Source organism: Mobula birostris, chromosome 1 (genome assembly GCF_030028105.1).
Source record: "Mobula birostris isolate sMobBir1 chromosome 1, sMobBir1.hap1, whole genome shotgun sequence".
Lineage (NCBI taxonomy): Eukaryota > Metazoa > Chordata > Chondrichthyes > Myliobatiformes > Myliobatidae > Mobula > Mobula birostris.
In genome coordinates this window covers 59,950,458-59,968,721 of record NC_092370.1, presented here as the reverse complement: position 1 = coordinate 59,968,721, position 18,264 = coordinate 59,950,458, and the positions used below count along the sequence as shown (strand labels likewise).

Here is an 18,264-nt window from a genome sequence, read left to right as displayed (position 1 = left end):
CATTCATGTAAATAACAAAGATCCCAACACTGGCACACCACTAGTTACTGGCCTCCATTCTGAGAAATAACCTTCAGCTACTAGCCCCTGCTTCCCATCTTCGAGCCAATTTGAATCCACCAAACTAATTCTCCCTGAATTCCATGAGACCTAACTTTTCACACCTACCTATCATGTGGGACTTGTAGAAGGCCTTACTATAGTCCAAAAAGACAACATCCACTGTCCTACCCTCATATTCCTTTTTGGTTACTTCTTCAAAGAACTCCAAAATCAACCATGATTTTCCATGCACAGAGCCACACCGATTCCTCCTACAAACAAGAGAAAACCTGCAGATGCTGGAACTCCAAGCAACACACTGCTGGAGGAACTCAGCAGGCCAGGCAGCATCTCTGGAAAAAGAGTCAACAGTCGACTGTTGACTCTTTTCTATAGATGCTGCCTGGCCTGCTGGGTTCCTCCAGTATTTTGTGACCAACTCCTCCTAATCAGATTCTGCCTATCCAATTGCTGGTAGATCCAGTCCCTCAGAATTCCTTCTCCACTGCTGATGTCAGGTTGATGATCCTGTGTTCCTGACGTGCCCTTGTTTCTTAAACAACAGAACCACAGTAGAGACCTTCCTGTCTTTGGGAACTTCATTAGTGGTTAAAGAGAGAGGCAGGTTGACTTGAAAGGACACCGCACTCATATCTGGATTGTCCCAAAGTACAGACATCATTGATTGATCCATCAGAAGCTCTGCTTGCATTTCTCTTTACCTTTAGGGTTCCATGCACAGAGTATGATCCTACGATCCTCTGGATTATTTTTGATAATATCAATTACATTCTGAAGCTGATCAACTCCTTGTCCAGTATAATCTACAATTATCAGGTTGGTAGGAGAACAAAAAGAAAATCAAGAATGTTAAGTGAATTTCAAATAATGTCATGCTACAAAAACACCAGTCTCAGTTATGAGGATAATACTTCCTTACCTGTATGCATGTCCTTATATTCAGCCCCAAAGTGCCTCCACTGGAAGCCATAAACTGGACCCAAATCACATTCCTCTCGGGATGTGAATCCTTGTCTGTCTAAAAATTCCCGAGATCCGTTGGCGTCCCATATTTTAACTCCTTTTGAGGACAACTCACTGGAATTGGTAGAACCCTAAAAAAGGAAATAAAGTGTCAAGGGAGTAAAACAAGGGATTAATTACATACTTACATTATCTTCTCACATTTTTCCAAGTGGCCATTTTGCAATTTTAACCCCCTAAATGATCAAATATTACACAATATTTAAAAGTTAGAACTATTAAGCCACTCCAGATCATGTTTTGATTTGACTAAACAATACAAACACATTTTTTCAAAGGGGATCACTGGTAGCTGATCAGCAGGGTCCTACTCCCTCTGTATTTCCAAGTCTATTTCCTTTCTGTTCCAGTGTTCCTTAGAATACTGTTGCAGTTATCTGAAATAGTATAGTAGTTAATGCACTAGACAGGTAGCAAGGTCCCATGTTCATTTCTCAATTTTAAGGTTCTGGCTTAATGAGCATGTGACTTTCCTTAATGTTCTTGATGGTCAGATGCCAGAATTTTGGCTCATATATGAGCAATGAACACCCGAGGGACCAAGGATAAACAAACACTCAAAGGGGCACTAGAGGTCTTTATATTTTAGATGAGGGCCATCTTCTGGGCTTATTTCCCCACCATCCTTGGTTAGCAATTCATCATACTTTAGGACACACCTTACCAACTACCTGTGATCTCTACTTTGCCAGTGAATGAAGCACTTTATTATTTCCCTTGCATACAAACAAGGAAGTGTGATATCTAAGAAAATGTCTCATTTCCCACTCTCCACTCAGTTGGCCTTTATGGTCTTCTCCCTCTATAATGCGACTTTTCTGCATTGAATTTAATTCCATCTTAACTTATTCTTTTACCATATAAAATTCAAAAATGATTTTCTGAATCATCCTATTAGCCAAACCTTCTGACATTTTTGTGAATTATGTAATAAAAAAATAACAATGCAAAGTCATTTCTAATCATTTTTTTGTATGTCCTTCCCAAACCCAGTTGAAACTTTGTCTGCTGTCAGAAGAGAAACTCTTCTACAAGTAATTCTCAATTACATTTTCAAACTCCCCAACTGTCTTGCACTGCACAAGTAATGTTTTTTTTTTAAAATTTAAAATGGTACTCCGTGCTACAGCCCTGAACGCTCATGCATTTCTAGCATTAGACCTCATCTATGAAGTCTAGATGAGGTCTAATTCATCCCATTTCCTCCACATTAGTCCTACCAAATTACCAATGATACAGCTGCCTTTATAGATCATAATGTTTAATAATATTAACTATAATACCAAATTAAGTCCTGTGCACCTATTCATCAAAATTACCATCCCACCTCTCTTCAAAAACACTAAAACCCCTATCGAGCATCTAAGGTCTTTGAACGTACTACCACACAAGTCTATGGTACTCTTTCTCACAAATTCATACAGAATTCCTCCAGTCTGGATTCTGCTACAGGACTGAAATGGCCCATGTCAACTCACAAATGAAATCATAAATAACAATAACCACTTCTTATCATTCCCATCCTCTCCACTCTCTTTGGTCTAATTGATCATACTGACCTCCTTCAAAACCATCCAGATGTTTGATTTCAACTGCTATCCACTTTAATAACTCGGTATTTTTCAACGGAAATGACTGGGTGATCCCAAGACATTTGTCTTTTTCAGGCCGATAGACCAATTTCCTTGCAGGCCTGAGAAGAGCGGTGCTTCTAGCTCTGGAGGTGCTGCAGTGTGTGGGTTGCGACTGCTGCATCATTAGCAAATAGCATGAGTCTGATCATAGCCTCATGCAGTTTGGTTTTGGCTCTTGGGTGGGCAAAGTTAAAAAGCTTGTCATCTGATCTAGTGCGGAGGCAGATCCCCTCTGTTGCAGTGCCAAATACGTGCCTCAGAAGGGTGAAGAAGTTCCCAAAGAGCATTGGGGCAAAGACACAGCCTTGCTTGACAGCAGTGCTTATGTCAAAGGACTCTGAATCAACAAGCACACTGGGAAGGCTGCAAATGAGGTGGCAGTGTACAATGCTAGTGTCACCAGCACACTGTCTTACCGCAGCAAGACCTGGACAGACTATTCTAAGCAGAAGAAAAGATTCCATACTTTCCATTTAAGGTCCCTCTTGTGTAGGCCCTGCTCAGACAGCATAGGCTGTGCTGGCTGGGCCATGTCCATCACGTCCAAAAGATCCTCTACGGTGAGTTGGCTTCAGGCAAGACAACCGAATGTCTGCAAATGGGACATGAATGCAATGGGCATCAACACTTGAGTTCTGGGAGCCACTGAAATAGGCAGAGAAACATCTTGAAACAACACCTTAAGTCAGGCATGAAAAATTCCTGAAAGAGGCTGAAGACAAACAAGCCTGTCGAAAGGAACACTGCAACCCCAGCAGAGCTGAGAACACTTACAGATGCAACCTTTGCAAAAGAAACTGCCACCCTTGCATTGGTCTCCTCAACTACAGACAGCGCTGCACCAACAACAGAGATACCTAGGATGCAACATCCATGGCTGACCTCAACCAACAGGGGACCACAATAACAGTTTTACTTTCTCACTCCTCCAGTAACCTCAGGAGTTTTCCCAAAGATCTATGTTTTACTCCTCCCCTTTCTCAGCTACACAACACTCCTTGACAACATAATCAGTAAATAAAATACATACACATACACCAGGGGCACCTCTTCTACCTCTTCCCAGCACTATTTCCCTCATTGGCTCCGAGTGCCACCGATTTAATCACTTTCTAGTCTGATTCAGGAATGGCTGAACAGAAATATATTGAAATAAATATTAAAAGGACTGAAGTCATTGCCTTGAGCCTTACCACAAACTCCATTCCATAATCACTGTTTGACTCCCTCTCTGTGGGAGCTGTGGCAAAAATGAATCAGATTTTTTTGGCTTAACAGTGGAAGATGAAATACTGACCATAAATCTGCTTCCTTACCATGATTCTTGTAACGATGTTCAACCCTTCCCCTGCCTCTACACATCTGTTGTAAAATCCACATTAATCCCTTTGCTATGTGTACACTGGGCAGTTCCAAGGATCTCCTTGCCAACCTTGTCCCCCTCACTTTACATATAGCTGTTCCAATTTTTCTAAGCAACACCCACAAAATGTTAGAGGAACTCAACAGGCCAGGCAGCATCTATGGAAAAAAGTACCTGAAACATCGACTTTCTTTTCCTCTTGATGCTGCCTGGCCTGCTGAGTTCTTCCAACATTTTGTGTGTGTTGCTCGGATTTCCAGCATCTGCAGATTTTCCTCATTTCCAATTTTACTAATTTGCATCAAGTTCTTTTCACCTGCCATCCACTCTTTCTGGTCTGTTTTGGCTTCAGAAACAAATCTGAGATTTTAATCTTCACAGTAGCACAGACTTTGGTATCCTGCAGGTACTCCAGTTCCTTCCCACATCCAAAAGTACTCAGAAATACATCCAATTCATAAATTGGAATATCACTGGCATATAGTGTGAAATTTGTAGTTCTGCAGCAGTACTAAAGCAGTACATAATAAAAACAAATTACAATTATATAAGTTAAATAGGGAGTTAAAAAAAAGTAAAAGAAATAGTGAGGTTTCATCAGATTCATTGTCCATTCAGAAATCTGATGGCAGAGGGGTAGTAATTGTTTCTGAAAACTATGTGTACATTCAGACTCCTGCCCCCTTCCTTTGACAGTGGCAATGAGAAGAGGGCATGTTCTGGGTGATGGAGGTCCTTAAGGACGGTGCCACCTTTTTGAGGCATCGCCTTTTGAAGGTGTTCTGGATGGTGGGGAGGCTGGTGCCCACGATGGAGCTGGCTTAGTTCACAACCTTCTGCGGCTTTTTCCGATCCTGTGCAGTGGCCCCTCCATACCAGATGATGATGCAGCCAATCAGAATACTCTCCACGGCACATCTGTAAAAATGTGCTTGTCCTTGGTGACATACCAAATCTCCTCAAGCTCCTTATGAAATATACCTACTGTCATGCCTTCTTCGTAATTGCATCAATATATTGGGCCCAGGATAGATCTTCAAATGTTGACATCCCAAAACTTAAAACTGTTCAACCTTTCCATTGTTAATCCCTCCACGAAGACTGGTGTGTGTTCCTTTGACTTCCCTTCCCTGAAGTCCACAATCAATTCTTTGGTCCAAATGGCACTGAGTGCAAGGTTGTTGTTATGACATCATTCAGTCAACTAATCTATCTCACTAAATGAACAACCCCATCACCACCTGAAATTCTGTCAACAATAGTTATGTCATCAACAAATTTATAGATGGTGTTTGAACTGTGCCTGGCCACACAGTCATAGGTGTAGAGAGAGTAGAGCAGTGGGCTAAGCACGCATCCTTGAGGTGCGCCAGTGTTGATTGTCAGAGAGGAACAGATGTTATTTACGAATCGCACTGGCTGTGGTCTCCCGATGACAAAAGTCAAGGATCCAGTTGCAGAGGGAGGCACAGAAGCCCACGTTTTGGAGCTTGTTGATTAGTACTAAAGATATGGTGGTGTTGAACACTGAGCTGTAATCATTAAACAGCAGCCTGACATATATATTGCTACTGTCCAGGTGATCCAAGGATGAGTGGAGAGCCAGTGAGTTTGCATGCATGACAGACCTATTGTGGTGATATACAAATTATAGTGAGTCCAGGTCCTTGGTTAGCCAGGAGTTGATACTGGCCTTGACCAACCTCCCAATGCAATTCATCACAGCAGATATGAATGCAAGCAAATGATATTCGTAAACGCAGCTCAGCCTGGGCACTAATATAATTGTCATCCTTTTGAAGCAGATGGGAACCACAGGCTGCAGCAGTGCGAGATTGAAGATGGCCTTGAACACATATTGTTTTGATAAACCTAACCAATTAGAGACTATTACAAGAAAATGATACTACTAAAATTATCACAAAATTTCTAAGATCCTTAGACAAAACCATAATACTTACTTTGATGAACCACAACAGCTCTTGTAGAATTCCTTTCCAGAATACTCGTTTAGTAGTAAGCAGGGGGAAAGAATCTGAAAGACAAAATATTTGTAACTTTATTAGAGCACTGAGGATCATGTGAGTGAATTTCATTGACCTAGATTGAAATAGCAAATACATTTCCATATCACCTAATTAATAAAAGCCCAGAAAGAAAAATGCTCTATTCCACAAAAAGGAAAAAAAAATAACCCAGCAGCAAGGGCAGACCATTTTTACGCTGCAAATATTTAAGGCTTAAGAAAATATACTTTATATGCTTGAGCCTAAACATACATAATTCATTTCATCAACAGTTCTAGCAAAGTGTGATAAAGAGCTAATTACTCAAAGCATTCATATCAGTATAGGGAGAATTACAAACAGCACACAATTTTTGTATTTGGATTGAGGATTAAGAGAAACAAGCAAAAAAATTGGAGCTTTATCCAGGCTCTGATCAGTCACAATCTTATTGAATAGCAGAGGAGGTCCTGCTCTTCTTCTACTTTCTTAAAATTTGATCTCCAGTTGGCACCAAAATAGGCCATCACCTTTACACTGGGTCTTCTGGCCCAGAAGCAAGGAAAGAAAGGACAAAAATAAATTTACCCAAAACTCCAAACTTATTACTTGCAGATTAATAGGGTCAGGATTTACCAAATTCTGCTCTCAGAACAGCCTAGAGGCACACCACAAGAACTCAGTCGCAAATAAATTTCACTTGCATATAGTAATACACGGCTGTTTCTTGTGGAACTACAGTCCAATACAATTCACTGGCTGGAGTAAAAGGAAAATTTGTACTTAAGATTTCTCAAAGAACACCATTCTTGACTGCACCAACTTGGGCATTCAACCAGTGTGCAAAAGACAACAAACTGCAAATACAAAAAGAAATACTAATAATAAATAAGAAAGCCATAAATATTGAGAACATGAGATGAAGAGTCCTTGAAAGTGAATCTATAGGTTGTGGGAACATTTCATTGTTGAGGCAAGTATAGTTATCCCCTTTGATTCAATAGCCTGATGATGTAGTTGAGGGATTATAACTGTTCCTGAACTTGCTAGTGTGAGTCCTGAGGCACCTGTACCTTCTTCCTGATGGCAGCAGTGAGAAGAGAGCATGACCTGGGTAGTGGATGCTGCTTTCCTACAACACATCACGTAGACATGCTCAGTGGTGGGGAGGGCTTTACACCTAATGGACAGGGGTACTTTTCGTAGGATTTTCCATCAAGGGCATTGGTGTTTCCATACCAGGCTGTGACGCAGCCGGTCAATATACACTCCATCACACATCTATAGAAGATTATCAAAGTTTTAGATGTCATACCAAATCTTTGTAAACTCCTAAGGAGGCATTTCTTTAGTCTTCTTAAAAAATTTAAACAGTTAAACATAGATTATAGAACAGTACAGCACACAAACAGGCCATTTGGCCCACAACATTGTGCCAAACCAGCTAAAAAGCAGATCAAAAACACCCAAACACTGAGTAAAAACAAAAAAAACAACTTACTACCCCTTCTCACCTTCAATGTATGCCCCCTGGTATTTCTACTCTGGGAAGCAGATATTCTGCCCACTCTAGCTATGCCTCTCATAATCTTGCAAACCTCTAACAGATCTCCCCTCAGCCTCCAATGCTCCAGAGAAAACAACACAAGTTCGTCCAGCCCTCTAAACCAGGCAGCATCCTGGTAAACCTCTTCTGTACCCTCTCCAGAGAAAACAGCACAAGTTTGTCCAGCCCTCTAAACCAGGCAGCATCCTGGTAAACCTCTTCTGTACCCTCTCCAAAGCTTCAACAACCTTCCTATAGTGAGGCGACAAGAGCTGTACACAATACTCCAGATGTGGCCTAACTAGTTTCATAAACTGCAACATAACTTCCTGACTTTTGAACTCAATGCCTCGACTAGCACAAGCAAGCATTCCATAAGCCTCATTAATCAACCTATCAACCTTGCTCTTAACAGTATACTTTCTCATTGCATTTGCCCTACTGAGGTGCGACACCTCATATTTATCTGGGTTGAACTCCACCCGCCATTTCCCAGCCCATATCTGCAACCGATCCATGTTGTGCTGTATTCTTTGCCAGTCTTCTACACTGTCCACAACTCCACCAATCTTGGTATCATCCACATACTTATCAACCCTTATCAACTCCCATCTACATTTTCATCCAGGTCGTTTATATACGTTACAAACAACAGAGGTCCCAACACATCACTGCAGAACTCCACCAATTACAGACATCCAGCTTGAATAAGTCCTTTCAACCACTACCCTCTGCCTGCTATGTGCAAGCCAGTTCTGAATCTAGTTAATTTGCTATGGATCTCATGCATTTTAATCTTTTGGATTAGCCTCCCATGAGGAACTTTGTCAGACACCTTACTAAAATCCATGTTGACAACATCCACTGCCCCATCCTCATCAAACTCTCTCGTCACTTTGTCAAGAAACTCTATTAAGTCTCTGTGCCCAGAGAGGATACTAGTCAAGGACCCAGCAATCTCCGCCCTGGTTTCTTTCAATAACCTGGCGTAAATCCCATCAGGCCCTGGGGACTTGTCCACCTTGATACTCATTAGGAAGGCCAACACAACCTCCTCCTCGACTTCTAAATGCCCTAACATATTTATACATGCAGCACTGATTTCCTGGTCCTCCATATCCTTTTCCTTGGTAAATACTGAAGCAAAGTGCTCATTAAGTACCTCACTCATTCTCCGCATCCAAGCAAATGTTACCCATTTTATCCTTGAGTAGTCCCACCCTCTTCCTAGTTATCCTCTGATTGTATGTATAGAATGCCTTGAGATTCACCTTAATCCTACTTGCCAAGGATTTTTCATGGACCCTCCCGGTTTTCCTAATCCCCTTCTTCAGTTCTTTTCTGTTTTCTTTACACTCCTTATGTGCTCTGTTTGATCCTGACTTCTGAAGCTTCACGTACTTTTCCTTTTTCTTCTTGACTAAATTCATTTTCTCTCTGGACATCCAAGGTTCTCCTATCTTTCCATCCCAGTCCTTCCTTCTAATAGGAACATACCTTTCCTGCACTATATGCAATTGATCTTTAAACACCCTCCACATGTCTGATGTGGACTAGCCAGAAAAAATGTAATCCCAATTAGCACTGTTTAGTTCCTCCCTAATGCCCTCCTAATCTGCCCCATTCCAATTTAAAACTCCCCACAAGGGCTACACCTATCCATATCGATAGCTAGCCTGAAAGTGAAGGAGTTGTGGTCACTGTTCCCTGACTGTTCATCCACTGAAAGGTCAGTCACCTGGCCAGGTCCGGTATGGTTTCTTCTCACACTGGACCATCCACATATTGATTTAAGAAACCTTCCTGAATATACTTAGCAAATTCTGCCCCTGCACCAAGATGGTCCCAGTTTATATTAGGGAAGTTGAAATCCCCCATGAAAACAACCCTTTTTACACATTTCCTTAATCTGATTACATATCTGTTCCTCAATGTCCCAGTGGCTGTTGGGGGGGGGGGGGGGCAGGGGTGGTCTGCTATACAATCCCATCAGTGTGACTGCACCCTTCCTATTCCTGGGTTCCACCCACATGGACTCAGAGCCTGACCCCTCCATTACGTCTCCTTCCCCTGAGCACAGCTGTGTTTTTGTCCCTGACTAGTAGTGCAACTCCACCCCCTCTTTTACCTCCTCCATCATTTCTCAAACTTTGAAAACCTGCTACATTAATCACCCATTCTTACCCCTCTTCAGAATTAGGTTCATTATCTCCAGCATGTGACGTGAAATTTGTTAACTTAGTAGCAGCAGTTCAATGCAATACATAATATAGAAGAGAAAAAAAAATAATAAATAAGTAAACCAATTAAGGTATACGTATACAACAGGAATTCTGCAGATGCTGGAAATTCAAGGAACACACATTAAAGTTGCTGGTGAACGCAGCAGGCCAGGCAGCATCTCTAGGAAGAGGTACAGTCAACGTTTCAGGCCGAGACCCTTCGTCAGGACTAACTGAAGGAAGAGTGAGTAAGAGATTTGAAAGTGGGAGGGGGAGGGGGAGATCCAAAATGACAGAAGACAGGAGGGGGAGGGATGGAGCCAAGAGCTGGACAGGTGATTGGCAAAAGGGATACAAGAGGATCATGGGACAGGAGGTCTGGGAAGAAAGAAAAGTGGGGGGGAACCCAGAGGATGGGCAAGGGGTATATTCAGAGTGACAGAGGGAGAAAAAGGAGAGTGAGAGAAAGAATGTGTGTATAAAAATAAAAAACAGATGGGGTATGAGGGGGAGGTGGGGCATTAGCGGAAGTTAGAGAAGTCAAAGTTCATGCCATCAGGTTGGAGGCTACCCAGACGGAATATAAGGTGTTGTTCTTCCAACCTGAGTGTGGCTTCATCTTTACAGTAGAGGAGGCCGTGGATAGACATGTTAGAATGGGAATGGAATGTAGAATTCAAAAGTGCAAAAAACAGAAATACTGTTTAGTAAAAAAAGTGAGGTAGTGTTCAAGGGTTCAATGTCCATTTAGGAATCGGATGGCAGAGGGAAGAAGCTGTTTCTGAATCGCTGAGTGTGTGCCTTCAGGCTTCTGTACCTCCTACCTGATGGTAACAGTGACAAAAAGGCATGCCCTGGGTGCTGGAGGTCCTTAATAATGGACACTGCCTTTCTGAGTCACCGCTCCCTGAAGATGTCCTGGGTACTTTGTAGGATAGTACCCAAGATGGAGCCAACTAGATTTACAATCCTCTGCAGCTTCTTTCGGTCCTGTGCAGTAGCCCCCCACCCCAACCCCATACCAGACAGTGATGCAGCCTGTCAGAATGCTCTCCATGGTACATCTATAGAAGTTTTTGAGTGTATTTGTTGACATGCCAAATCTCTTCAAACTCCTAATGAATTATAGCCACTGTCTTGCCTTCTTTATAACTACATCGATATGTTGGGGCCAGGTTAGATCCTCAGAGATCTTGACAGCCAGGAACTTGAAACTGCTCACTCTCTCCACTTCTGATCCCTCTGTGAGGATTGTGTTTCTTCAGCTTACTCTTCTGGAAGTCCACAATCAGCTCTTTCTTACTGACGTTGAGTGCCAGGTTACTGCTGCAGCACCACTCCACTAGTTTGCATATCTCACTCCTGTACGCCCTCTTGTCACCACCTGAGATTCTACCAACAATGGTTCTATCATCAGCAAATTTATAGATGGCACTTAAGCTATGCCTAGCCACACAGTCATGTGTATATAGACAGTAGAGCAGCTGGCTAAGCACACACCCAAGGTGTGCCAGTGTAGATCATCACCAAGGGGGATACATTATCACCAATCCACACAGATTGTGGTCTTCTGGTTAGGAAGTTGAGGATTCAATTGCAGAGGGAGGTACAGAGGCCCAGATTCTGCAACTTCTCAATCAGGATTGTGGGAATGATGGCATTAAATGCTGAGCTGTAGTCGGGGGGGGGGGGGAGGGGGGAGGGGGGGAGGAAGAGAATCCTGATTGGTCTCTCTTTGTGCTAAGAGAGTGAGTGGGCCTGTGAAGGAGTGGAGCTTTGAGGCTTTGACTCGAGAGATTCTGGCAGTTTTGGCAGTTGGTCTGTGCAACCTAGTCAATCAAGATTTGAATAGATCAGCAGAAAGCCATTGATTAGACAATCAAGATTTGAATAGCTCAGACTCAGCAGAAAGCAGCTGATTGGGCAGTCGAGGTTAGGTGACCAAGCATTTTGAAAAGCTCAAACAGATCAATAGAGGGAAAGCTCAAGCGAAGCGGCCTGTGGAAAGTAGCCAGTGAGTGACTGGGCCAGTGAAGGAGGGGAGCTTTGAGGCTTTGACTCGAGAGGCTTCGACGAGAAGAGGCGGAGGACAAGCTTGCTCGCAGTTAGTCTTTACAATGCCTCCTGAGATGGTGATGTGCCTCTCATGTGAGATGTGGCAGTCTTGGGGGAACGCCCCTCTCCCGCAGAGTCACATCTGCCAGAAGTGCATACGGCTGGGCGATCTGGAAGACCGTGTAAGGAATCTGAAGCAGCAGCTGGATGACCTTTGACTCATAAGGGAGCATGAGGCAGTCATAGATGAGAGCTACAGGGAGGTAGTCACACCTAGGCTGTCGGAAGCATGTCGTTGGGTGACAGTCAGAGGGGGGAAAGCGAAGGTGAGCAGACAGGTAGCGCAGAGCACCCCTGTAGCCATTCCCCTGAATGATAAGTTTACCGTCCTGGATACAGTTGGTGGGGACAACTTACCAGGTGTGAGCCACGGTGGCAGGGCCTCCGGCACTGAGTCTGACCCTGTGGTGCAGAAGGGTGGGACGGAGAAGAGGAGAGCTGTCGTCATTGGAGACTCTATAGTCAGGGGACAGACAGGAGATTTTGTGGACGCGAGAAGGACACCCGCATGGTTTGTTGCCTCCCGGGTGCCAGGGTCCGGGATGCCTCTGACCGGGTGCACGCCATTCTGGTATGAGAGGGAAAGCAACCAGAAGCCGTGATACATGTTGGGACCAACGACATAGGCAGGAAGAGGGATGAGGTCCTGAAGTGTGAGTTTCGGGAACTAGGCAGAAGGCTGAAGAACAGGACCTCAAGGGTGACGTTCTCAGGATTGCTGCCAGTGCTACGTGACAATGATGGTAAGAACTGGACGAGACGGCAGTTGAATGCGTGGCTGAGGAGTTGGTGCAGGGAGCAGGGTTTTAGATTTTTGGATCACTGGGATCTCTTCTGGGGAAGGTGGGACCTGTACAGATTGGATGGCCTGCACCTGAACTCGAGGGGGAGCAATATCCTTGCAGGTAGGTTTGCTAGCATGGTTCAAGAGGGTTTAAACTAATTTGCAAGGGGGATGGGACCCAGAGCGATAGAGCAGTGAAAGAAGTGCATGGAGTAAAGCCAGATCCAACATATAGAGGGGTTTTGAGGAAGAGAAGCAGAATAAACGGTGTAAAGACAGTAAGGTAGAAGGGCTGAAATGTGTGTACCTCAATGCAAGAAGCATCAGGAACAAAGGTGATGAACTGAGAGCTTGGATACATACATGGAATTATGATGTAGTGGCTATTACAGAAACTTGGCTGGCACCAGGGCAGGAAAGGATTCTCAATATTCCTGGATTTCAGTGCTTTAAAAGGGATAGAGAGGGCGGAAAAAGGGGAGGAGGGGTGGCATTACTGGTCAGGGATACTATTACAGCTACAGAAAGGGTGGGTAATGTAGCAGGATGCTCTTTTCAGTCAGTATGGGTGGAAGTCAGGAACAGGAAGGGAGCAGTTACTCTACTGGGGGTATTCTATAGGCCCCCTGGTAGCAGCAGAGATACAGAGCAGCAGATTGGGAGGCAGATTTTGGAAAGGTGCAAAAATAACAGGGTTGTTATCATGGGTGGAGGTAGATACAGTAGTGAAGTTTAAGAGACTACTGGACAGGTATATGGAGGAATTTAAGTTGGGGGCTTATATGGGAGGCAGGGTTTGAGGGTTAGCATAACATTGTAGGCCGATGGGCCTGTACTGTGCTGTACTATTCTATGTAAGTAGACCTATCAGGCCGGCTGGTAGTGCAATGGCATCAGCGCCGGACTCCAGAGCGAAGGCTCCCGAGTTCGAATCCAAGTTGGGCCACCCCCCGAGCACGCTTTCCATCTATGCCGGGTTGAGCGTCGACCTAGCCACTTGGGCTCGTAAAAACAAAAAAGGGTCAAGTCAGGAACGTTCATATCATGACTCGGTTAATCCGAAAGGAGACCAATCCTGACACCACACACCAGACAAGAATGGCTGTCTGGGTGCTGGGTGCGTCCCAGCCACTGCTGTACCACTGCATTCTTTGCAGATCGGTATCGGTTCACTGCCCGGAGGGTGGAGACCACTGCACCACCCCAACTTCCGGCAACTCAGCCTAACACACCATCATCAGTGTGCTCGATGTCTTCCCAATTCCAGTAAGTGATACTACACTGTACATACATTATTTCTACTTTATATTAGCTGTGTATTTTTACGTTATTTGGTATGATTTGGCAGCTTCATAGCTTAAAGGTTACTGAAGAGTGCTTGCGCGAGGTTTTCACTACGGAGAACAGTGCGGCAATGATAGTGGAAAAGTATTTCTACTTTATATAGGATGTGTATTCATCATATCATTCCTGCTTTTACTATATGTTACTGTTATTTTAGGTTTTATGTGTTATTTGGCATGATTTGGTAGGTTATTTTTGGGTCTGCAAACGCTCACAAATTTTTCCCATATAAATAAATGGTAATTGCTTCTTCGCTTTACGACATTCCGGCTTACGAACCGTTTCATTGGAATGCTCTACCTTCGGATGGCGGGGGAAACTTTGTACAAGGAAAGTTTGCAAAAGAAATAGAAAAGCTACTTGCATTAGCATTTAGCTATTCGCATTGAGACTGCCAACAAAATACTCAACAAGGAAATACGGGGGGAGGGGGGCGGGGGTAGTGGTGCTCCGAGTTTTTGCAGGGTGGGATGTCTGCTTTCATGCACTGATCCACGCTCCAAATTCATTACCCTTACCCATAATTCTCCTACCATTAAAATATACAGACTTCAAACTATCATACCCATCATACCTGTTATTTCGATTTTGCTTTTCAAAGCCTTCCCTAGCATCTACCTTCTGGTTCGATCCTTTCCTTACTGACCTGGATTTTCGGTTTCCAGCCCCCTACAAAACTAGTTTAAACTCCCGAGTAGCATTAGCAAACCTCGCGGCCAGGATATTGGTTCCCCAGAATATAAAAAGCACAACTGACGAAGCTAATACATCCCAGACCACTTACCCCTCAGACTGTATCTCGCCTGCAGCCCAAAGACTGAGAGAGTGCCAGTGCCAGTCCGGTCTTCTTTGTGTACACCTCTTTCGAGAATATATTTGACATGCTGCAAGTACTGGCGCTCATTACTCAATTCCTGCATTTCCATGTCAATGCTGTCTCACTCCAAACGCTTAACGCCGCGACTTTTCCTCTGTACCGCTCTCTTGCAGGAATGAAACGCGCGCTTCTTCGCCTTACTTCTGGCGGGGTCCAATCATCTGCTACCGCCCGCCCCTTCCCTCCCTCCGGCCGGGTTACCGCTCCAATCCTCGGCCACCGCCCGCCCCTTCCCTCCCTCCCTCCCTCCCTCCCTCCCTCCCTCCGGCCGGGTTACCGCTCCAATCCTCGGCCACCGCCCGCCCCTTCCCTCCCTCCCTCCGGCCGGGTTACCCCTCCCCTCCCTCCGGCCGGGTTACCCCTCCCCTCCCCTCCCCTCCCCTCCCTCCGGCACCCTGATGCCCTGAAATTAAATACAATATCCCGCAAATCGATTTTTTTGAGAGGGAGCGGGAGAGTGAGAGCCAGCATCCTGATAGGTCTACTTAGCACCAAGAGAGACCAATCAGTTTTCTCTGTGGGCGGGCTTTACAGTCGACCTCAAAAATAATGACAGTGTTGCTCGCTGCACTGTTTGCAACTGTGACTTTTTTATTGCCCATGGTGGGTTAAAATGTAAACAGCATGTTGAAGTGAGTTTAACAGGTGTCATTCATTTATTAGTGTAGCTAACGTTACTTAAACTAGCTGGCTAGCTGCTAAGGAGCTACTCTATTGATATCCTACGTGATGACGCCAAACTCCCTATAGACTTGCTAAAAGTTGTAATAGAATAAACATGGTAATATAGTATAATATAATATACGTACATATTTTAATGTCACATTTTCTGCATATACCCAACTTGGTTTACAGATTAGACAAAATCACTAAACAAACTATTACATACACCCTTGGAGGTCGACAGGGGTTTGCGGGGGAAGGGGCTGCTATCTCCCTAAAATGAGTGTTTGTAGGGTGGGATGTCTGCGTATGACTCAGCAGCATCACAGGGATGTAGCATCATACAAGCAGAGTTCACAAAGAAAACATAAATTACAAGATAGAACACAGTATGAACAATAAAAATAAAGGCCACTTTAGTGCAGTGTGATCAAGTTGAGTTAGTAAGCTGTATTGAGTAGGGATGTATGAGTTGGTTCAAAAACAGAATGGAAATCAGAATTGTTCCAGGGTATCCAGCTATTAGAAAGAGCAAATAAAACAGGAAAATCAAAAAAATGTCAAGTACATAAACATCTCAAATAAAAGTAGAAAAGTGCTGGAAACACTTTGCAGGTCAGATGGCATTTGTGGAAAAATTAATTAAATGTTTCTTGAATTCATTAAATTAATGGCTTTTAACAGAGTTAAAACGAAGCTTGAAATGGGTTGAAAAGGGAAACTGAGGTAGGGAGTATTGGATCTGACTGTTTAATTGTAATTGTCATATTCTTTGCAGTTTAATAATTAATTATCTGCTTATACTTTAAGTAGCCTTTATATACATAACAGTTTAGTCTGGCTATACAAAATATAATTCTAAAGCTTCTTCATCTTTCATTCAGAGGCTGGTATTTTCTCATTGGTTAAGTTTTTGCTGCAGTCTTGAATAACTATTTTCTAATTGGATTATTATTATCTGTAGAGTAGAATGGACATTTCCTTATCTGTATGGTATAAAGTAGATATTTTGTGCTAGGCACCATCTTACTTTTCTTTAGATCCTCCCTTCAAGTAGGAAGACTCCCTGTTACTGTTCTGTTCCTGTTCTCTTTGTTCTATCAACTCTTAATAAAATAATTGTTAAGCAACACATTTCTGCTCGGTTCCTGACATCTAAAATAACCTTGGATTTAAACACCAGAATCCAACAATTTTTGGCATAGTCGGCAGGATATTCTGAAGCTTTAAATTTGTTCCAATCGAAGACAAAAGAGGGAATTTTGAGCGTGCAACAAAAGGGGTAAGAACTTCCTCTGTTCCTTTGATGCCTAAGACAAAAAGTCCTGGCTTCAAATATCAGATGGAAATCAGAATTGAGGACTGCTGTGTTGCTATTTGAAAAGAAAAACATCTGTGAAAATATTGGTTACAATCTATTTGGTCCTAAGCTCTTTGATTCCAATCTATTGTTGTTGCACTGTAATCTGTTTTTGGTACCTGGTGAAAATAGTGCTTGTACAATCTATTTGGTGGTAATCTATTTGCCTGTGATCTCTTTGTTTGCTGGAACAATCTATTTGCTGTGCTATTTGGTTACAATCTTAATATTTCGCAATCTCAAAGTGATAAAACTACATACAAATTAAGATCAAATTGAATCAATGGCCAAAGTTGTGAAACTTACTACGAACCTGAATAAAACATCTCAGTCTGATAAAGTGAATAAAAAAGTCCAGACAAGACATACCAACAATGCGAAGTTTATGAAGAACAAAAGGTCCTATATTAAGTTCTTGGAAATAGCTGCTACTGGTTTAGTAATAATACCATGTTGTCGGTTTGATTGAATATATGAGAGATTGAAAGAGTTAACGGGAGAAGTAAAGTGTTTTACCATTGAAAGAAATGCAAAATGTGCGATAAACTACAAAAGCAGCATGATAGAGACAGTAAAAAGTGTAAAGAGCAAATCTTCGCATTAACTGAACAAGCAGAAGAACATTGTAATTCAGTCAATGTGCATTGTTTGAAGTTTCAAAGCAAACTAAAACAAAATGGGAAAGTGCAGCCGACACTTCAAGTGGACAGTCCTGCTAGTGACACTTTGAGTGACACTATTACTGGTGTTTCACCCTGGGAAACACCTACTGTACTTTGTAAGCCATGCCTGAGGAACTAAAGTTCACATTGAACCAACTTCCTGTACAGTGCTACCATTTGAACTCTGGAGCATACGGTCTACATCAGACAGTCCTCCAAGACAACACCGTCTGAACTCTGAAGAATTACAGGATGGACATGACATGGACTCTACATCTGACTCTCGTAACTCAAGTGAAAATGACAGTGATGAAGTATTAAGATTGACAGCTATGTCACAGCTTCCTCCAATAAAGAACAAGGGAGCAAAGTTACCATAGGACTGAAGATGAAACCACTGTTGATCCATGTAGTGACAAGATGGTGGCAGATCCATCAACTATTGCTTAACCGCTCAACAATCTGCTGAAGGGTAGTAATTATTCAGATGATCCCGTGATTCTTATCGAAAATATACTGAAAGTGTTTCAAACTTTAAAGATGACATTGTGTACTGCACCTGTATTAAAAATCCTTGATACAGGTAGACAATTTACCCTGTA

The 18,264-nt window shown here is 43.1% G+C and overlaps 1 protein-coding gene across 2 annotated transcripts in view; it reads right to left on the bottom strand.

Moving 5' to 3' along the window:
* Positions 1-18,264, bottom strand: part of tyms (thymidylate synthetase) — a 58,842-nt gene that overhangs the window by 13,698 nt on the left and 26,880 nt on the right. Inside the window, exons 1-4 of one of the 2 annotated variants that reach the window (XM_072255839.1) lie at positions 14,885-15,123; positions 6,045-6,118; positions 983-1,157; positions 765-866 (exon numbers count right to left, since the gene is read on the bottom strand). In XM_072255839.1, coding sequence (XP_072111940.1) covers positions 765-866; positions 983-1,157; positions 6,045-6,118; positions 14,885-15,026 — 493 coding nt within the window. In that variant the 5' untranslated portion in view covers positions 15,027-15,123. Of the gene's footprint in view, positions 1-764; positions 867-982; positions 1,158-6,044; positions 6,119-14,884; positions 15,124-18,264 lie in introns of those variants that run through there. The other variant, XM_072255845.1, reaches the window with a different exon arrangement.